The sequence below is a fragment of the Myxine glutinosa genome, chromosome 5, assembly GCF_964187855.1.
Source record: "Myxine glutinosa chromosome 5, kmMyxGlut1.1, whole genome shotgun sequence".
Classification (NCBI taxonomy): domain Eukaryota; kingdom Metazoa; phylum Chordata; class Myxini; order Myxiniformes; family Myxinidae; genus Myxine; species Myxine glutinosa.
In genome coordinates this window covers 41,048,814-41,071,728 of record NC_136265.1, presented here as the reverse complement: position 1 = coordinate 41,071,728, position 22,915 = coordinate 41,048,814, and the positions used below count along the sequence as shown (strand labels likewise).

Here is a 22,915-nt window from a genome sequence, read left to right as displayed (position 1 = left end):
CGCGCTGGGGGTGGCGGTGGCTTCTCTCTCCAAGCTGAGGCGCATCTCACGTCGCATCCGGCGCGGGGCCGCGTATATCCGGCGGGGAGTGACACGCCCTCGGCTCGTTAGCTCCGCCCCAGATGGAATCGGCACGTTGCTTCTCATTGGGTGCGTGGGGGGGTTACTGGCTCCGCCCCTGACGAGGAGCTGACAGCCAGCCCCTTCGGGGTAACGCCGTGGAGCGCATGGTCATGGCGGGTAACCGAGCCGGTGTGAGGACGCACACTCCCCGCCCCTCTGTTGTTGTAGTCGTAGTTGTAGTTGTAATTGTTGTTGTAGTTGTTGTTATTGTTGTTGTTTGGGGAAGAAGATGGGAGGAGGTATGGGAAAGGTCCTAAACTCACTACTGATGCCATATAATCACATTCTGGTGCAACGAAGAGTCATAATTAATGGAAACGAGGCCTTAACTGACATAGAATAAGAATAACTAGGAAGATGTCCGAAAGTTGTCTACGTGTGGTGCGGTGGACCTGGGCACGACATTTAATGGGGGAATAAGGGGAAGGTCGGCTCTACTGATTGTTATTTACATGCAATGGGACTAGGGAATGGGGGATTGGGGAAAGTTGGGGAGTATTGGAGAAAATAGGGGAATATTTACAAGCGGATATGGAGGCCAAATTCCATATTCGCAACATTGCACCCTTCTCTACCCTCGGGGCGTCCCGACCCGATAAATCTTTACCTACTTTAGTGTGGCACGCAATGTAGTTCCCTCTACTATTAACTCTACCCTGAGTGCGACAGTTTTACAGATATTCACAAATGAGTAAATATGTCCCCCTGCAACGTTGCACCCTTCTCCTCACAGAAACACACCCACAGGATAACCGAATCCGGAAAGAATCCTCAAACTAAACATACAGCCGGTAGGGAGCATTATTTACAAGATTACGCTGATATCTACACTACGATCCAGGACCTGTCTTTGGAGGAACACATGCAGATGTTATGCATAGAGAGAGCGCGCTTGCCAGCATCGATACACCAACCCACGAGTGCTCTGTGGCCGACGGCCTTTAATAACGTGCAGAGCACCCTTCCCGAGCATCAAAAGCACCACCCCACCACCAATCGGTGCAGTCACCATTGTTCATTGGAATAAAAATAAATTCGACAACCCCTAACCCTGCAGGTGTCTCTTGCTCTTCGTGTGGCCTTCAGTGGTGTTAATTAACAGTGGTTCACCTTTATGGCATAGGTGCCACGTTGACCCATAGGTCCATCCCCGGGTGGTGCTTGGCCGCAACCGAACTGCGGTCCATTGTGGGTGGCCACAAACATTGCGGTCCATATGGTGTATCGATCCCGGCAGCAAACAGCGAAAGTGCAGGCCCACAACTGCGCAGCCAGCACCTCTCTCTCCTCTCTCTCTACCCCAAAGCCAGATCCTCGGAGGTGGGAGACAAAAGAAGAAACAAGTGAGTAAGGTGGTAAGGGCGCAAAAGTGCACGCAATATAAGGTAATGCACACTGGGGGCACATGGGAACCAGGTGAGACAGGTACGTTCCTATCGTACGCCCCCCCCCCCCCACCAGGTAACCTACATGGCCCCTCCCTTACCCCTTACTGTATCCACACAACACAACACTACCCATAAACATCTACTTTACAAATCAACAAACATCCCTACTGTCTTCCCCGTTCCTCCCATAAACCAAATTCGTCTTCTCTCCCTCCTAGCCAATCAAATTTGCCATTTTCAACCCTCATCAAAATTTGCCATCTCCAACTCAACATCATAATTTGCCATCACCAATTCATCATCAGTCCCTCCTAGGGAGGGAGAGATGGAATCACTCCAATGTCTCATCCACGTCGTGATGCGTCTCACAAATCCACACAGCGATTCATCTCCTGCAACAAAACAAAGAAAACACAGGTGTGGAGTCATCATCATCACCACAGGTAAGTGGCTGCGTATGGTGCGACAGGTTCATCAATCCTAACTATTTCCTAAATGACTTTAACAACTTTACACTACCCGGGGTCTTTCTCCGGCCAAACCATTGGCCCTCTTACACTATGGGTTCTAAAAACCAATTCCCATTGGCCAAACTGTGGTGCGCTTCAATTTGGGGTCTCACTCCCCCGATTCATCTCCCGGTGCCCTCGCACAATTTCTGGGCTGCGGCGTGTACCTCTCCCAGTGGGTCTACCCACCTGCACACCTCCACCACTGCAGTTGCCTCCGAGCTTACCTGCTCCTTGCCCTAACCTAACTACCTGGGGAAGGCCCTCTGGCACTCTCCCCACTCGGTGCCCTCTCTGGCACTGGGCTACCCGGGTCCGTCCTCCGGATCCTCGGGCCCCATCCACAACTCTACCGGCTCCCAGAGCCCACCTGCGGCCTCACCTGGCCGACATCCTCACAGTGGTGGAGTGCTCAACCAACTACACACACTAACAGGCTACACGCCCAGCCATTTCCACAACACTAATGCACCCATTCACAACACCATTCTGCAACCGCACCACAGATGCCAATATCCAACCACAATTTACCTGCACCCTCTACCTAACACTTACACTACCCGCCCCGGGTATCCGTGATGGGGGTCCACTCTTCCCCCATCCACACCTTCGCACCATGCACACCACTCCGTACCACTTACTCCAACTTTCTCCACACACCTGTACTTGCACACCTGTGCTCTCACACCTGGTGCCACCGGCACCCTTCTCTCCCCAAGCGCATTCGCGCTGATCCACACACTCACTACTCATACACTGCTCCACACACCTGTCCAGTTGCACACCTGTGCAATCACACCTGTTCAATTCTCACAAACACGGCATCATCTCAGCTAACTACTCCCTTCTGAAACTTGCGCTTCCCAGTCGTCCCTTTAAACTATTGCGCTCCCACGTCATTATCATCCACACTAATCTACCTGCGTCCCCACTACAGGTATCAGTCACTACCTAACCTTATCGTCACCTAATGTCATCTTCTAGGGCCCTATCAATATAACCTAACCCACCCGGGCTAGTTTTCACTGCCATACACCCCATAAACTATTGCTCCTTTGCCCCCCCCATGGGAAGGATGGTGGATTTGCCATCCCACCACATCGGGGGTCTCTCACTACCAATTTTGCACATCAAATTTCAACAAATTAAAAATTTGCCAATCACTGCCCATCATCTGCCAATCACTACTGCCAATCCCTTGCCAATCATCAAATTTTGTTTTTCTCTAATTTTGGGTCCAAAACACTAACCTCATCACCCAGTCTACTCACTACTGCCTCTCGGTGCGCCAATTCCTGTCCAAAGCCTGGCTTCGTAAAGCCAAGCAATGGATGCTGGTTGTTTTGTGCCAGCGGCTGGATGCGTCCGGCACTCGGTGCAGGGACGGGGGCTTACCCGTGCCGAGATCCCACGCACCACCTCGGCGTGGAGCCATCCAATGCCCCGATCTCGACCTGCCGGCACGTCTCACCAAAAAGTGGTCGCCATGACGACCCTTTCTATCGGGCTGCCAGCTCCGCCTAGTGGAGCCTGGACGCGGCCGTTCAAAGCGAGGCCCGGCACGCACCGAGGGCCCGATTCGGCTATAAGTCGTTCTAAACTCTACCCCGTCTAACGTCGATGCTTCACCTGGACGCTTACACCCCGCAGCCCGTTCCTTGCTCACACATCCAGCCGTGCCCATGCTCCTCGTACCTTTCCTTACACACCCAGGTACACTCATTCCACTCACAGCCTTGGTCACACACCTGACCACCGAACACTTTGGCACACATTCGTCGCTCGCACACCTCACCAATACACCTCTTCGCGCCCCCTCCTCGGTCACCTCCTCTGTGACAATCACAGGTGTGCTCTCATTCGCACACCCAACCACGTGCCTCACCACCAACTCCAGCGTGCATTCCCACTCACGCTCTACCATTCCAGGTGTACATCCTTCCATCCCAGGTGTACATCCTCGCTCACCTGTCACAACCAGCTCACTCTCCTTGTCACTCTCACTACTCTCACCTCCACTCGTGACAACGCACTCACCCTTACTCTTGACAGCACACTCTTTCCCCATGCACCTGTCCGTCACACACCTTTCTCGCGCACACTCTCCCGTTACACCCTCTGTAACACTCCCCACAGGTGGACACTCTTCCTTACTTCTGACAGCGCACTCTTTCCTCATGCACCTGTCCGTCACACACCTTTCTCGCGCACACTCTCCCGTTACACCCTCTGTAACACTCCCCACAGGTGGACACTCTTCCTTACTTCTGACAGCGCACTCTTTCCTCATGCACCTGTCCGTCACACACCTTTCTCGCGCACACTCTTGCGCACACTCTCCCGTCACACCCTCTGTAACACTCACCACCCCGCGCTTCCACGTGCTCCCTCGCACACGCGCTACGACCGACTCACTCTCGCCAGCACACTCACTCCTTGGCACGCACTTTTTCCTCACACACCCCAGAGTCGGACTTTCTCGCTCACCTCCTTTTTCGCACACCAGACCTGTCGCACACTTCACCAACGGCCTCTCACGAACACCCGGGTCCATCTCGACCCCCAAGCTCCTTAAATCCCCTGGCGCATCATACGCACGACCATATTGGTCACCACTTACACCGGGTCCTCTTCCTCTTCGCTTCTCCTCCATCACCTGCGAATCCCTCATCCGGTTAATGAGCACATCACGATCCAAACACAGACTTTGGACCAATTCTTTTATCTCCTCTTTTATCTCCTTGTTATCCCCTCTCCGTCGCTTCTTAATTTCGCTCACCCCTTCTTCCACTTCTTCTAATTTGTGCCTCACCTCTTTTATTCCCCGGTACGTCTCCTCAAGCTCGTCCTCCAAGGCTACCTTGACCGTTTCCATGTGCGTCCTCACCTGCCGGTCCTTCGTCTCCATTACCTCTACCACCTCGTCCAACCTCGTTGTCAGTCCCTCGCGTACCATCTGACATTCCCTCTTTGTCGCTATCAAGTCATCTTTTAGTTCTTTCTGTGTCGCCTTTAAACCTCCTAATACCGCAGTGTTCCTTTGAACCTGCTCCACTAACTCCGTCTGTCCCCCCGTCAGCTGCTCCACCTCCTGCGTCAGGTCCTCTATGCCCCCTTGTAACTTTACAGTCCCCTTTCTCACCTCCTTTTCCATGTGCTCCTCACAGTGCCTCACCTCCTCGCGCACTCCTCCGACCTCCTCACTCACTCCTCTTCTGATCTCTTCTCCCATCACTTGCATCTCCTGCCCAGATGCCACCCTCATCTGCTCCATTTCCTCCCTGTGAGCATCCAGTTTGGTTTCTACCCCCATTCTGACCCCCTCTATCTGCTGCTCCATTTGTTTAACTTCCCTTTCCGCTTGGTCCCTCATGTCCCTCAATTTGCCTTCCATACTGTTTTCTAACCCCTCTAACCCATTTTTCACTCCCTCTATCTGATTCTCCTGGGCAGCCATTCTATTTTCTACCCCCGTTAACCCATGTTTCACCTCTTTTATCCCGTTGTCTAACCCCTCAAAATTATTGTCTAACTTCCCAAATTTCTTGTCTAACTCCTCAAAATTATTGTCTAACCCCTCACTGGTACCCCTCGCTTCGTCCCTCATTACCCCCATTTGGCCCTCTAATCGCCCACTATCAACCCTCATTTGCTCACTCTGAGCATCCATCCGGTTCCCCATTACCCCCATACTGCTTTTCAAACCTCTAATTTGGTCTCCCAATTGCTCACTATTCTTTTCCATTCGCTCGTTAGTCTGGGCCATAAGGGCCTTTATTTGCAAAAAAAACAAGTCCAAATCCACCAGGGGCGCTGTCACGGTCGCCGGCGCGGTGACCAGTGAGGCGCCATTTCGCGCGTCTGCTACTTCGTGCGTGACGGCGCTATTTTGCGAACCTGCCGCCCTCACTGCTTCGCTCTCCTCTTGTCCCTCAATTTGGTCCTGGATCGACCCTACCTCACTCTCCTTTACCGGACCCCAGCCGTCTTGACCCGCCATAGCGCGACTTTCAAAATTCGGTTTTTATTTTTATTTTCGTAAAACAAATTCAAATTTCGCCGTTATAATTTCGCGCGGGAAACGCGCTCCGAATCGATTCTACTTGTTACCAATTTGGGCCTAATAAATTTAGTCCCGGGTTCGAATCCCACTCCTGACACCAATTGTTACAGACGTGGCTTGGATGTTATTTACCGAGCGGTTTTATGGTATGACCACGTCTGCACAAGTTACCCGATTGTGCCCGAACGTTGACTAGTCGCGCGATGCTGGCTCAATAAGAAAAAGAAGACACCCGGCTGGATTACAATAACACAATACGACACCAATGTTTCGATTCTCAATTATATTCGTACGGAAAGGTTAGATTACAGGGGCTAGAGGTATATTACAGGAAGACAGGCACTTAGACACACTCTTATATTAACCCCGGACAGACGACAGACAAACGGGACAACGGCTGACTCACACGGGGGTTTGATGGCTAGGAAAGGCAGGGTCGATGGCTCCAGGTCCTCCTGGGCTCGGGGCAGGGTACAGTACGGTCCGGTCCGGTCCAAAGATGCGGGGAGGTCTCGTCGCGCTGGGGGTGGCGGTGGCTTCTCTCTCCAAGCTGAGGCGCATCTCACGTCACATCCGGCGCGGGGCCGCGTATATCCGGCGGGGAGTGACACGCCCTCGGCTCGTTAGCTCCGCCCCAGATGGAATCGGCACGTTGCTTCTCATTGGGTGCGTGGGGGGGTTACTGGCTCCGCCCCTGACGAGGAGCTGACAGCCAGCCCCTTCGGGGTAACGCCGTGGAGCGCATGGTCATGGCGGGTAACCGAGCCGGTGTGAGGACGCACACTCCCCGCCCCTCTGTTGTTGTAGTCGTAGTTGTAGTTGTAATTGTTGTTGTAGTTGTTGTTATTGTTGTTGTTTGGGGAAGAAGATGGGAGGAGGTATGGGAAAGGTCCTAAACTCACTACTGATGCCATATAATCACATTCTGGTGCAACGAAGAGTCATAATTAATGGAAACGAGGCCTTAACTGACATAGAATAAGAATAACTAGGAAGATGTCCGAAAGTTGTCTACGTGTGGTGCGGTGGACCTGGGCACGACATTTAATGGGGGAATAAGGGGAAGGTCGGCTCTACTGATTGTTATTTACATGCAATGGGACTAGGGAATGGGGGATTGGGGAAAGTTGGGGAGTATTGGAGAAAATAGGGGAATATTTACAAGCGGATATGGAGGCCAAATTCCATATTCGCAACAATATATATATTTGTGTTCAAAGAGTACTGGCAGAGATTGAACAGCCTCGTTGGTTTTCCTAAGGATCCATTGAAGTCAAACGTCCAGAATCGTCGGGAAGAAATTTAGACACAGTTGTCCATTTATTTATTACTTGCAAAATCGAAGATTTTTCAAGTATTGTATATTGGTCGGTTGCGTTTGTGGTTCTGTCTGTCTGTTTGTTTGTGTTTGTCAACGGCCTATAAGTCACAATTCCAAACCGATCGTCACAAAACTTCACCATGTTGTATAGGTCGTCCCAATTGAGAAGCCTATTGTTTTTGGGGTCAAAGGGTCAACATAGGCCAAAGGTCACCAACTTTGCCAAATTTCTAAAATCCTCAATTTTCATCCAATCGACTTGAAATTTGAAGATGACTTGCATATCTGGTCACTGAATTCAACCATAAATTATATTTTAGGTGAACATGATGTACGCCAAGAACATCATGTACGTCATGAACATGATGATGAACGCCAAGCCTGGCGTTGGCTTAGCGATTAGGGTGCCGGTTTGGGATCCTATGATCCCGAGTTAGAATCCCGGTCGATCGCTGAATTAACGCCAGGGGGGTTGACTCAGCCTGTCATCTTTCCGAGGTCGGCGAATTGAGCACCAGCTTGCTGGGATGAATGATCACGGTGTGTACCCCGATTCAGAATAGGCACACTGTATCCCTGCGCATCGTAAGAGCGTGAACAAGGGTTGGCGTCAGGAAGGGCATCCGGCCATAAAAACATTGCCTCAAACAGGGAACCATGATTGTCATGGGGGCCCGCAAGGCTAACCCCCGCTCTAGCGGGGAAAATGGCCTTAAAACGATCATTCATTCATTCATTCATTCATTCATTTGAACATAGGCCAAAAGGTCAACATAGGCCGAATTTCTAAAATCACCAATTTTCATTTGATTGACTTGAAATTCTAAGAGGATTTACATATATGGTCACTGAATTCAACCACCAACTATTTTTGAGGTAAACATCGGCCAAGTTTTTTAAATCCTTAATTTTCATCCGATTGACTTGAAAATTGAACAGCATTTGCACATTGAGTCACTAAATAGGGAAACGAACTATTTTTGAGGTCAAAAGGTCAACGGTCAACCTTACAAAATCATCATTTTTCATCTGAAAAATCGTCACTTTTCTTCCTGTTGACCCCAGCTTTGATCAAGATTGTCAATTTTTTTCTTGATGAAATGGACAATTTGCTGTATCAATGGAATTTTTTTTCTTGGGGGTGGGGGATGCGGATTTTGCAAGTATCATGCTCTGCATGAAGTCTTCTTGTTTATTTATTTGTTTGTTTAATTATTTATTATTTATTTATTTTTTAATTTAATTTATTTTAATTTATTTATGTTTTTATTTATTTATTTATTTTAATTTGTGTTATTTTAATTTTGGATATCATTGTAAGTTTTCCTCATACTTCAAATGGTCTCATCACTCTTCACCTTTTTCTCAAAAAAAAGAAAAAAAAGATGTCACTTCTGCACCAACATCAGAAAGTGCAAACTTCCAGCCACAGTCTCAGCCCAGGCCTGAGATGGACAAACGCAAGCATGATGCCGGTAAGCTCCCGTTGCGTGCTTTGTGTTTCTAACTTGACTGCTTCCACCCAATAGAATGTAAATCGAGCATGTGCGCGCGTGTTCCTCATACGTTTCCAAAACCATGGGGAAATCTCCACCAAAGTTGCTGTATCGCATTCTTTTCACACACGGAATAGAAGGTCGACATCACAATAGACTTTTCAACTGTTGATCAAATTAAGGAGCAACCATGAAATAGTGGTGCCTTCGGTGTCCGTATGTCACGTGACGTATATTCTCCTCTCATCTTGCATTGGCTCGGGCAGTGGCGTGTGACTCCCTCCCCCGGGAGAGGGGCGGAGCTTTGACCGCGCATGCATGTTCGGCCGGTCCCGATCTCGAACCTTGTCTGCTTCACACGTGGCTAGACTCGTGTTGGATGATCACGACTATGTTGATACAAAACACAAACGGCGTTATTTGCAAGACAGCGAAGCTCACAACACCGCCTACCAAAAACTCCCCACAAATACATAGGGCAAACGCTACAGAACTACCTTACCATAAATATACATCAATTTGTGACTTTTCTTGTTTATGACGTCATCATGGCTAACAGCAATCTTGTTGATGCTTTACTCAAGTCTAAATAACCAGATGTTGATTGGTGGACCCAACCTGTACCCGATACAGGCGTGCGCCATTTACACCATTCGATGATTATATCTATCGCATCCATCGATCTTTGCCTTGAAGTGTCTTACCATAGAAGTATGTCGTGGCAGCAGATGGCTGGAGGAAAAGGAGAAAGCCTCGGTCAAACCTGCATTTGACTGTTCTACAAGAACAGCGGAACGTCGACTTGCAGGAAGACTGCACGGTGTTAGCACAGATGTTGTATAATGAAGGTATTTTTCTTTGCTCGTGCCTGAAATTTGGCTAAATCAAGTGAAACATTTTCTATAGATGTTTTTTTTGTTGTTGTTTAAATATTTTTTTAAAATGCATTACTTCCCATACACACCCCCTCACTCCCATTTCACAGCAGGCTCCTCTACCACTGCTCAGTCGACATCGGGAAATTGCATCCGACATGGATTGTTTGTCGACCATGACATGGCCCAATCGATGATACAACAAGAAGGTGAACATTTTTCTGCGGATCTTTGTTAAAGTCAACCAACGCGACGTATATATGGCTTCATTGTCCAAGAAATTGCAGAATCTGCTTCTTTGTCATACTTTATATGAACTGTGTTCACAAACTCCGATGAATCGAGTCGCGTTCCTCATCACGAGGCAGGTGTAGATTATCCATGGTTATGAAACCGCACGGACATCTTAACTACTCTTCAAGGTAAAGATTACACGAACAAAAGTGTCCGTCGTAAAGGTAGCTCAGTTTTTGAACTTGCGATCCCAGTACTATGAGCTATGTGCTCAGATGGGAACAACAAACTGACTTACAAGTGTAACATACAGGACCATGTAGATCTAGCAGATATGGAAACCGCCGGTGAAACGTAAAAATCTGTTTTGCTTGCAGGGTCCTCGTTAATCCTGAACGGCCACCATGAAGAGCACCACCAGCTGGCCGTGTGGCATGGGGACCTGCTGAAGACCATTCAAGCAGCGGCTGATAGCAATCAGATGACGGACACACTGATCTCTTTGGCTCCAATGGGTACGATCGTCTTTTTCATTCTTCGAATGTTTATATGCTGCTGCTTCTTCTTCTTCTTCTTCTTCTTCTTCTTTTTTTTTTTTTTTTGCACATCTACAGTCACTATTTTAAAAAGGTCTTTTGCTTGTTGTCCCCATCTGAGCATTTGCCTCATAAGGCTGTGACTTCAGGTTCTCAACCCATACCCAGTCAGATCACAAGGCTGAAGTAGGAGTTAATTCCCAGAATATATGAATGACAGAGATGTTAGGACACAACCAAAGCAACATTATACATACATGGGATTTTTACCTGAAGACGCAGCCTCGTGAGGCAGGTGTTAAAATGTCAACAACCAGAACACCTTTTAAACTAGAACGCACACATACATCCGCCAGGCTAAACAGTATATGTATTGTATCCCACTGATGGGCCGGATCTGCATCCTGACCTTAACCAAAATCCATCCACCCTCGGTGGTGGAGGTGAAAATTCTTAACGACAACCTATGACATCATCGCGTTTTAAATTCACTCGCTATGTTACAAGTGTTTTAAGTTGTAATCTCCTCGAGTTGTGGAGACTAGTTAAGTCGATGAATGAATAGACTTGGGGAAGCATTGCATGCATCATAGGAAGTGGATACTGTGTCGGTGCAATGGATTAGCGGCCTCTTTGTGCTTACCTTTCCTGTATATTGCCTTGAAAACTTGGGTAAGCTAGAAGCAGGTGCACATCATCCATTCTGAGGTGATGATGTGCAGCTGATGCATGGAGGGAGGGAGAGTGTGGCTGTTGTATCTTATTACCTCCAACACCGAAGGTGGACGGAGGTTATGTTTTCACCCCTGTATGTTTGTGAACAGGATATCACAAAAATTTGACGGATTCAGACGAAATTTGGTGGAGAGGTTGGGTATGTGACGAGGATGAAATGATTCGATTTTGGTGAAGATCCGGATCCGTATCTGCATCTGAAAATTTTTAAATGCGATTCTTCGCCATTGGGAGATAGGGAAAAAACGATATACGACTATTTATCACAAGCCTGGTGTTGGTGTAGCGGCTAGGGTGCCAGCTTAGGATCCGAGGATCCTGGGTTCGAATCCCGGTCGATCGCTGAATTAACGCCAGGGGGGTTGACTCAGCCTGTCATCCTTCCAAGGTCGGCTAATTGAGTACCAGTTCACTGGTAATTCCCTGCTTGTCGTAAAAAGGCGACAAACAGGGTTGGCGGCAGGAAGGGCATCCGGCCGTAAAACATTGCTTCAAAAAGGGGATCAACAAAAACAACAACAACCACGGTGTCCGAAAAAGGCCAACCCCCGCTTTGCGGGGAAAAATGGCCTCTAAAGGTGGTTAAATTTTTTTTTTTATCATGGTATCTCAAAAGGTTGTGGACGGATGCGGACAACAACACTTGGTAGACAGGTTGGGTGTGTGACAAGGATGAATCAATTCGATTTTGGTGAAGATCTGAATATGGATTCGGATACGAGGATTTTTTTTATTTTTAAGTGATTTGTCACCATTGAGAGATCAGGCGAGAAACGATATGTAGCATGAAATTTCAAAAAGTTGTGAACGGATTTGGACGAAACTGTGTGGATGAGTTGGTTTGGTGACAAGAACAAGCCAATTCGATTTTGGTTCAGGTCCGAATCCAGATCCGGCCTATCAGTGGGATCCAAAACATAAACTGTTCAACCTGGTAGAGGTATGCGCTCTACCGAGTGCCGTTCTAGTTCGAAGACGTTTCATGTCGAGGTAAACGGACAATGTGCGATTCTAGTACTGAAAGCCAGCCCTGCTTGTGTGTCTGTGTGCAGTGGGTTATCGGGTTTGGGTGCGTGCCGCAGAGTTGTACGTGCAACAGCTGTGTGCACAAGATCAGCCAACAAAGGCAGCCACGTATCTGTTGGCTCTTCACCGTGTGCACGAAGCCATTGGAATACTCAGAACAAACCGTTTGTACAGGTAAGCTGCACGTGGAATCGAGTACGGAAGTAATGCATAATGGAAGCGGATATGGGAGTGTAGCGGGTAAGAGGACCAAGTGCGTGACAACTAATGCAGTTACAGGTTTTGTTTGCTGGCAATGTGATTGGTGTAGGGAGGCTTTGGCAGTGGCGCGGCTGCGGTTGCTTCCGTCCGATCCCTGCATCGGCGAACTTCTGACGGAATGGGCCCTAAGCCTGGAGAAAGGAGGACACCACCTTCTGGCAGCAAAATGGTCAGTATAATCTGTCCCTTGATAACGAGTTGTCTGCTAAAATGTACTTTTGTACAAATGAAGCTTTCATCATAATTTGCTGTATTGTACATCAACACGAATTCCCAGCTGATGTATCGGTCGTTGATGCAAGGTGCCGCATCCTGCTGAAGCAAAATGGCGCACACTGCGCTGTCGCGACCTCTGACCAGAAACAACTGCTGAATGTAAACATGGCCTAGCAATATCTAGCCGAACTCTAAAGCCACATCTGCGCCAGCATTTTGCATCGTGCTTGTTCGGGCCTGTAAACTTCGAAGGATTTACAAATCCCTTTAAACTTTTGTTTCCTAGAATCAGACATATTAGCTACGTGCTCAGTCGGGAACGCCAAACGTGAATTTTAAATATTTTATTAATTGTGCAGATGACAGATTATCATGAAGTAAACTTTGCTTATTATTATAATAATAATAATAATATTATTATTATTATAATAATAATATTATTATTATTACCCTCGCCAAAGGAGAGGGTATTGCATTGGAGTCCGTTTGTCTTTGTTTGTCTGTCTGTCTGTTTGTCCACACAGAATAAATATGATTTTCCCTACAACCGTTGGTCCGATTGACAGGAAATTTTCACGATAGGTGCAACTCCACCTGTATAATTTTTTTAATGATAATTATGACGTCATATGTCACGTACGGGCGCCATCTTGTAAAAACCAAAAAGTTTTGCCCCTCTATATCTCTGAAAGTGCTGCATAGAAAGAATTGCGACATGGCTCATTGTAAAGAACTCTTCATGGGGAATAACATATGTTAATGATGATGTCATAGGTGCCTCCATTATGACGTCATAATTCGACAAGTACAAAACTTCATGTGATCAAGATGAAATTTATTGAGTGTCATCTATGATAAATTGGAGGGGGGGGGGGGGGGAATAATAATTACGTCATCGGTCATGTGGTTTGGCCGCCATGTTTGTTTTAACACAAAAGCCTTAAAACACTAAAACGCATCCTGGCGAGGGTCTGCAATCTCTGATTGCTCTTTCTTGGTATTATTATTATTATTATTGTGCTTCTTCTCCCTTTGCTTTTATTTCCTATTTTGCCTCTGCTTATTTTTGTGCTTCTTCTTGTACTTCCATTTCGTTCTTCTTCTTCTCGTCCATGGGCCCAGACCAGAAATTACACATCAGTACCATTTCGGTGGGCAAATTATAGTTTAGGTTTTTTTAAATTGGTGTATATCTATGGATGATATTTTAGTGTGATAACCATTACAAAGTGGCAGCTTATTGGGCGTCGTCATATCTTGAATGTACCCAGTACCCACCCTCCATATGGCTGAAGCAAAATGATGCACTATTTGTCGATTTTGTTGAATATATTGTTTTCCAAACATGTATAAGTGCCCCAATGGTACTGAACTAGAGTACACAATATCTGTAGATTGCAGTGAAGGAAAATTAACGAAAATCGACAACTTTTTACCTAAAGTTATAGGATTTTTCCTTTCCCTACCCCAACGCGGCGGCCGAATTATAGAATTTATTATGTATGATCTAATTTGAATTTATAATGGATATATCTGTGCACTTCAGACCATTGGTGAGGCAAGTAGTGCAGTCTGGTAGTTTGCATGATCGCACAGCAGAAGAGCCGTTGCAGCACTGCATCTGGTGAACCATGAATCCACTCAATGAGCAGATTCCCATCATTGCCTGTGATCCAACCACACCCCCATGGGACGTGGTGCAAAGGGTCCACTTTGCAGGCAGCGCCTCCAAATAGCAGCTTGGTAATTGGCATGGAGGACTACATGAAGAGGCAGTCTTCACATCGTGGAAGCTGGCTGGACTCCACCTCTCCCCATCTAGCACAGAAGACGTGATGCCGCAACTCATTGATGCTGGAATGGCAAGCTTTCAAATGTCAAGAAACCGTGCACGGTTTTGTGTTCCACACTTCTGATACACGGCACTGAATGTCGTTGCTGAGGCCAAGGTACAATGCAAGGACATCTGTATCTTCAGCAGTGATCACCACAGCATTATAACCGGCCTCTGCTGCATATGCAGTACATATAGAAGCATGTGGGTGTCCGCCTCTTGTTGTGTAGATTGCAGTTCTGTGACTTCCTCCTAATGCTCCTTGGTAAGCTTGGAGCATACTTCTTCACAGATTACCTAGAGCAACTTGTCCTCCAGCTTCTCCCTGCATTTGGGCATTTTCTACTAATCCAATGGGTTCTTGATTAAACTTGCTTCGTTGCAAGAGCTGCGGAGCAATTTCCTTCACTGCTGGATGTTGCGGCCTTGTGCGATGCTCTTGAACTGTAAGGCTAGATGCATGCACCTCTGCTGCACTTTTCTGCATATTTAATGGACATCTCTCGATAAGCATGAAAGACTACGTCGATCCATCATTCCATCAATGACAGTAGTCGAGGATTACTTCTGCTGGAGAAACACTTCTCCAGCACTCTGGCAAATGCTGCTTTGTTTGTGCTCCATAGAGATCCTTCACCATTGGCCCATGGTAGAGGTCCCAGGGGGTGAGCCAACACATCACTCGTGTGCAGCTCTCGGCTCTGGGCAATTATGATCACGTGTCCAAACAGATTCCTGTCGGCCTTCAGAACTACTTGTTTGGTCTGCGCTTGGCTGCTTGGTTTCTTTCCGATGTGGGAGAATGTTTTTAAGTTCTTTTTTTGTCATCTGGTCGTGGAAATGTGCAATTGGCGGTTTGGTTTCCAGTCGTTTCTGCTTTAAATGCTGGTATGCGTACTCTCCTACCCTGCGAGCCTTGAGAAGATCATTAGCAACATCTGGTGGAGCAACATTTGCGGTTGAGAAGCTGATAAACTCTGCGTGATCAGGACTTGGCGGATTCAGCCAGATAGTTTCCATGAGATCAACCAAGGATCGGATGTCATCCTCATCTTAGGTAGCTGCAGATCTGGGTGGTTCAGCTGGGAGCCCACTTTGACCTATCATGTCGCTTAGCCACCTCAGGTACATGCTGCGGTACTCTGGTGTTAGGTAGTATCTGGTGACAGCTCCTTGATTCAGGCTGAATCGCTTAGTTCCTCCAGGTGTCAGTGTCTTTGTTAAGTCTCTTCGATCGTCTGATCCACGAGGATTCGTCCAAATATGTTTCTAATGCCGAGCTCAACAGATAATCCACCCTGCATGAAGTGTACACGTACTTCTGGATGGTCGATAAACAGTCGGGACATCTGTTGTATAGTAGGAGGGTTGGAAGCGAGCATAGTTGAGCTTGTCGAACGCAAAGCACCATGTAATCGTCTCTCAGATGCATGGTAGGTGCAACATCCATTTCCCTTCTAGAGGAAGAACAAGTTACTTATATTGACGCAACCAATAACTTGGTACCCATAGATTTTTGCTCGCTCAGATGGTACCGACATTTCATCTGGCCCATGGACTATTCCGCAATCTTTTGAATGCAGCTACATGGCAGGTACTATCTTTTGTTAGAGGTGCATTTGTGCCGCTGATGCAAAGTTTGTTTGATTGAGATACTGTACTGTATGTAAAATCGAATTGCCAATTAATGTGATATGAGTTCATAAGAGTTCCTCTACGTGTTTCTTCCGTAAGCTACCTGTCATGTGGAGCTCCATACGATGCTGCGGTAGCCATTAGCCGAAAAGGGGATGTACCTGCACTGCAGGCAGCTTCACGCGTTGCCTCCATCACTGGCCTCGGCGAACTGGCTGCAGCGTTCGCTTTGCGGTGTGCCCATGAGATGGTGAACCGCAACGATTGGTCTGGTGCTCAAGCTGCGTTGAAACCACACGACGGCCTCAAGGTCTAATCTCTCACGACGCTTGCCTATTTTGAGCCAAGAACAGAAGTTGGATTTTAGACTGCGGAGTAGATTTCAGATTTCCAACAAGGCTTTTGGGTTTGTTACACTGATGGAACGTATGAGAGTGGTCTTGGCTTGACTGTAATCTTATGTTATTGTTGTTGCAGGAACATGCTTTGGTATTCTGCACTCAGGAACTGCTCCATCACTACCTTTCTCAAACGGGAGTTCTGGGAATGTCCAATTTCGAGGATGACACGCAATGGAATCCTTGGGTGGAAACCGTCTCCAACTCTTATTTGCTCGACGCACTTATTGATGTCTTCAGACACCATCTTGGTGTTGAGGATCTCAATATTGAGCAGAAGCAGAAGTTGTATTCTCAGCTGGCTGTATCTTCACAGGCGAGCGCAAGCTTGATGATGCGCACACAGGTGATTGAATAATGTGATTCAGGAATTGCAAGGAAACTACTTGGGAATAAACCACTGGGTGCAGTGGGCTTTGGCTGTCCCTTTCCCATTGTCAAACTTGAAATTAAGATCTATCTCGTAAAACTTATTTATTTAACTCGCGTACTTAAAGTGAAACAAAAGGCATATTTCAGAAACCAAAAATTCCAATATTTGATCATTATCGAATTTGTGCTTTAAATTCTAACGTGGAGGGGAGAACATGGTAGAACCTCAGCAGAAACAAAACAAGGAAATCAAACAAGTCTAAGCTCATATGGATGTGTTTGAAATGCCGACGAGGTCCCCGTGCCACTAATGGCATGAAACGTTGAAGAGCACACCACTTTTACCGAGGAGTATTAAAGGAAGGTGTTGCACAAAAATCAATCGCTCAAAAACATGAAATACGTTGTCAGGAATTTCACGTGTGAGGAACAGTTGTACATTTATTGAGATCGATACATTTTTTTCTTTTTTTGCCGCCTCGTCACTTGGTTCCCAATGCTGCCCCCATTTGCATCTTCACTGTTCAGATTAATTTATCTTTATTGCTCATAATGTTCAATTTCCGGTACACACACGACCCTTGCTTGTCGTACCAGATGGCATGTGCGGCCCGTGAACTGGCGAGCGCCGCGCTGACACAGACCCTGAACCTGTGGGAAGAGGCATGCCGGACTCTTGGTGATCTCCTGTGCGAGCTGCAGGAGGCTAGAGACTTTGCTTTTGCTCAGGCTGTGGCCCAACTCATCGTGCCATCCGGTAATGAGTTTTTATTCACTTCAATTTGGGGCTATGGTGGGTATATGCGTGAGCGAGAAGGGTAAGGAGAGCATATACATACAATGTTATTTGTTTATTTATTTTTTGGATTGGGGCAGCTAAGAGGATTGACCCCAAGCTCTGTATTGTTTGTAAAACTTTGACCTCCAGGACGGTCTACGTAGTTTATACCCGGTGCAATGGAGAACATTGCAGTGCCAGGCTGGTGCCATTTCGTGGATCAGTGCTTTATCGCCTCGTAACTGTTTGATTATGCATTTGGTAATAAACATTCTCCATCCCCCATCCTCACTGCAGATGACATCACTATAGCACCCTGGGATGTCATCACAATAGCTATAAACTGTCAGCCTGGTGTTTTCCAGGCAGAGTGATTCATCAATGTGTGTGCCGTCCCTCGGATGGACGTTAAATTGGAAGTCCCGTCTGCCGGCATTAGTTGATGGAGATTAAAGACCCTACTGTGTCCTTCCGAAAAGTAGGTATGCTATCGCCGGCACCCTGTACAAATTGCTGTTCTAATATACGTAGGGCACTGCATCAGCGGCACAGCTGCCCCCTTAGCCAATGATGCTGCCCCCCACCCCCACTCCCTCTTTGCTTGACTGTCCCTCCAGATACTTAGAAAAAGTGCATCATATGTATATAGCGTGAAAAAGGCCCATTTGCAAGAAGCCAGTGATGATCAATTTTTGTTGTTGTTGTTCCTTGTGAGTAGGAAAGACAACGTTGTTGCAGCTGAGGATGAAGACCTCGAGCACCGCTCTGTCGACCTTGGAGGCATTTTACTACCGTGGCGTTCTTTTTACACTATGGTGGGATCTGGCACGTTCCAAGAATCTCTCGGTAACTGAAGTCTGCACGTCCATGCAACATGGTGTTGTGGAGAACGGTCCAATGGAGAACGGGGAAATTAAAGCTAACCCTGAAATGGAAGGATACACCAATGATGCATTGCAGAAACTTTTTGACGAAGGCTGCCAGACTCTTCTTGTGGAGGAGCGTGCCGAGTTCCAGGCATTGCAATGTAAGCAGAGCCTGATCCAAGAGAGGATCACCACTGTGAGTGCATCTGTGGATAAGCTCTCAAAGTCTGAGCCTGTGATGTCTGATAGTACAAAACGGGACATCTGCAGCTCAAGAAAGACTGCTGGAGACGTTTATTGTGTCGGTGAAACCGAGTTGATCCCTGAGGATCAGAATTTGGAAGAGCAAGAGCAGAACACCAACAAATGTTCAAAGAATCATGAAGGCGGAGGAGGACATGAATTTTCTAACTTAGTATCTGAGGAGTTGGATCCTGAAATGAACGTACCTGTTATGGCTGAAAACACGTCAGATGGAACCGGAGGAGTTGAGTGCACAGAGATCGGTGAAGAGCAGCTTGAGGAATGTTCTGCAGGTGATCGTGTTGCTGTGCACGAGAGCGCAGCTGATGGGTGCGATTTATTGGATGACTTGTCAAAGCTCCGAGAAGAGCTGGCGGACATTCAGCCTCAGCTCGACAGGATGTCTGCCGATTTGAAGGTAAGCTTGCGTGTTAGTTGAGCATTCCAAACTTTTCGACCTGAAAGCGAAGGTCAAACATTCACAAACCAATATATGCTCGATCCGATTATTGAGGATTATTAAGGGCAGTGAATGCTCAATGTCGATGACTATCCCGCAAATTCCCGTGGAGGCTGCCACCATGTCTTTCCTTTGTGGATCTCCGATTCGCTGTTTAAAGCCCGTGAAGTTTCGATGCCAAACAGGAAACTTTACAGTTACGTTTCTGTTAAAGCTTTGTGATTCCTTGTTTGATTCTTAAAGCTCTTACATGAGCCTCGATCTTGTATACAAAAAAAAAAACAATCTTTTTCAAATCTTCCAATCGCAGCGATTGCATTTGATGAAATCCTGATACGGCACAGGAGATTGATTTATGCTCAAGTGGAGTATCATGAACCACATCGGAACAATTTTTCGCAGATCGTCTCCATTCGCGATTTCGGCGATCCATTAGTTTCATTCAAAGTAACATAGGCCATGTGGTTCATGATTTGAATTGTTACGATTTGTCAACGGAAGTAGAAAAGTTAAGAAATTTGAACAGTTGCCAAATTTTTGGCGAATTCAGCATGTTCTACACCACCTTATTCAAGATGCTACATTCGTTATTTGTTCCTGTTGTTTGTGTCCTTTATGACATCCTTAAAAACAATAAGTTTCCTATTTGGAATGATTTTCAATTTTGTTTAACTGCCAGGTAGGCTCCTCTGCGCATGTGCAATCAGGACAAATTCAGAGCCAAGGTACTGCTAAACTACAGGTTTGTTTTGCGATTCATGTTCAAAATATATGATGCGGACACTTGGACGTTGACCGCGACCTTTCAGCAAGAAATTGATGCGACACCCTCACACCTTCTTAGAGCGGCCTTCAAGATATACTGGCCGATGCGGATCACTAATGCGGAGTTTTCCCAGCGTGCCAAGCTCAAACCTGTTGCGAGAACAGAGACTGCGACAAGCTGGACATATTATGTGATCTGAAAGGTGTTGTATTCAACCAATCCAACAGGTGTTGACCAAGCGTCCCACACAGCGGTTGCTTCGTGGTCAAGGACGCACCAGGACTTATCTTGATGGGCTCTTGTTGGATTGTGATGCCTCTGATCAGATCTCAGCAATACAGCATCTCAGGACATTGGCCAATAATAGGGTTATCTGACGTCCCTACTGAAATGTTTTAATAATAATAATCTTTATTGGCCCGTGTCCAGGGAAATTCCTCTGTGGTGACACCGCAAGTTCAAACATCATGAATAAAACATAAAACATAAAAAGGAATAAGAAAACAGGGTAAAAAAAATCTGGAAGATGGACAAAGCAGCAAAAAATGGTGAATAATTTGAATTTAGCACTTGAATTGCACATGGTACAAATGACTTTTTGAAAATGTTGTTCTTCGTCTACCTCGCATGAAAACGTCTCCCTGATGGCAGTTTTTCAAAAAGTCCATTCAGGAAGTGACTTTCATCGGTACATACATGCATTTACATGTATTTTGCACTTGTTACCTGTGTCCTGTACTTACCATAATTGTTGTACTTGACGTATTATTATTTATTTATTATCAAAACAACATTAAATTGAAATTAAGTTGTTCCTCGATCATAAACAGACGTTTATATAGACGGAGGGACGGAAGTAAACCAATTGCTTAACCGCACTTTTCGCTTCGTGTGCGTGGCGTAAAAAACAAACAAACAATTGTTTCGGTGACCTTGGCCAAACTATGACATGCGATCTTCATGCTCAACCATTCTTGTGTATCAATGGGACCTTGGTGGTTAACAATCGGATTCGACAAAGTTTTACTTATTTATCCATCTTGTCCACCCCTTAAGATCTCACTTACCCCTCATCGCTACCTGCATCCCTTGTTTGTCTGTCTCTGTTGACTTTCTTCCTCCGCCCTGCTGTTTCCTTCGGTATGTTGTGGCCACCTCTTCCACGAGCCTAGACCATGTATTAAAAAAAGACAATCAACAAACCATGGGCTTGTGTGATAAAACCCCCTGGAGGAATGTGAGACATCTATGATCGAACTTTCCACGCACTTTAGGATATTGTCGCTTTGTACTCAAGTTTGCTTTGCATCAATATAAATATGTATTTGGCGGGTTTCTTCTTTGTCGTCATAAACAGGGACCATTTCCTCCTGTGGCCGAGTCCTGCTTGCTTCTCCTCCATATCTGGCTTTTGATGCCCTCATCGCAAGCTCCGACGCACGTGATCAAGCTCTTGCGACTGGGCGATCGTTTTGCCTCCGAGCCTCCATTTCGCCTCGCCTGGTCCAATCTCCGCTCCTCAAGCTTGCTACACTCCGCCAATGGTGATGTCTTCGCTCCACGGTCTTCCACCGAGTAACCAGACATCATTGCAGCCGTTTGTACGATGATCTCAAATGTGAGGTTTTGATATGTTTTTATTTAATTTAAAAACCCATAATTATGATGCTGCCTCTTCGGGTCGCATTGTAAAGACTTTTCATCTTTTGCGGATACAATTACTTTTGGCATACACAGTAGATGAGGTCTAATATTTTTCGTTAACCTCGACTGCATTTCTCGAATGCCATCTAAAGGAAGTACAACGTTTTCAAACTCGTATTTCTCCTTCATGAACACGATTTATAGGAATAAAGTTTTCCGAAAAAGACACAATTTAGTTTAAATTTGCCTTTTCCTCCCAGGTTAAATTTTTCCCTCGGCTTTGACTTGGTTCCGTGCTCAATTAAAGGTTTGTTTGAGCAAGGACATGTTTTGTTTTAAAAGGGATTTTTATTGACAACATTAATCCAATAATCGGTGGGATTTAATTTTTGTTAAGAGTGACTAGAGTTCAGGGATAAGTTAGGTCTGTAACTTTTCATACAGGGTCATGAAAGTACGGGTCATGAAAAGTCATGGAATTTCACTGACTGTCTTTTCTGGAAAGTGAGAGCTGGTGTGTTTTCTTTTGGCCCACCACATTGTTATGTTACCAGTTACCTAATCTGTTATTCATCTAAAGCAGGATAGTGGTCGACTTTAAATCCTTGATAATTTGGATAATATTGCTGATGTGTTTTTAGGTAGGGTGGTGTGTAAAATATGACTGTGTGGGGTCATGGAAAATCAGTCAAGGGTCATGGAAAAGTCATGGAAAAGTCATGGAATTTCAGATACCCAAAAGGGTACGTATGAATCCTGTTATACAAGATGTGGGCTCATGGAAGAGAGGTAACGGAGGGTAACCGGATTTGTTACAAGGCAACATAGGGGTGGTGGGGCCACAGTTGGACAAAACTAGCAAGGGGAAAAAACCGGAAGAGCAGATTTTATTATTGTTTCGTATGCAGCCCGTGGCTGCTGCTAGTGCGACTGTCGCTGATGCAGTGCCTCCTGATGGTACTCAATTTGCTGACCTCAGAACGATGACAGGCTGAGTCAATCCACCTGGTGTTATTTCAACGGCACGATTGGGGTCTCAAACTCAAGACCTTAACCATTAAACCAACATCAGGCTTTATGAAGAGCAGATGGAGGATGGAAGCAGAAACCGGTAAGAGTGTCGCTTGAGGTGGGGT

The 22,915-nt window shown here is 46.4% G+C and overlaps 1 protein-coding gene across 1 annotated transcript in view; it reads left to right on the top strand.

Moving 5' to 3' along the window:
• LOC137427636 (gem-associated protein 5) overlaps positions 1-22,100 on the top strand; it is a 63,099-nt gene extending 40,999 nt beyond the window's left edge. Inside the window, exons 10-20 of the mRNA XM_078777941.1 lie at positions 8,781-8,879; positions 9,626-9,748; positions 9,886-9,984; positions 10,387-10,524; positions 12,333-12,480; positions 12,617-12,736; positions 16,352-16,562; positions 16,730-16,996; positions 17,620-17,779; positions 18,519-19,327; positions 21,493-22,100. Coding sequence (XP_078634067.1) covers positions 8,781-8,879; positions 9,626-9,748; positions 9,886-9,984; positions 10,387-10,524; positions 12,333-12,480; positions 12,617-12,736; positions 16,352-16,562; positions 16,730-16,996; positions 17,620-17,779; positions 18,519-19,327; positions 21,493-21,714 — 2,396 coding nt within the window. The 3' untranslated portion in view covers positions 21,715-22,100. The remainder of the gene's footprint in view (positions 1-8,780; positions 8,880-9,625; positions 9,749-9,885; positions 9,985-10,386; positions 10,525-12,332; positions 12,481-12,616; positions 12,737-16,351; positions 16,563-16,729; positions 16,997-17,619; positions 17,780-18,518; positions 19,328-21,492) is intronic.
• The last annotated feature ends 815 nt before the right edge of the window (positions 22,101-22,915 follow it).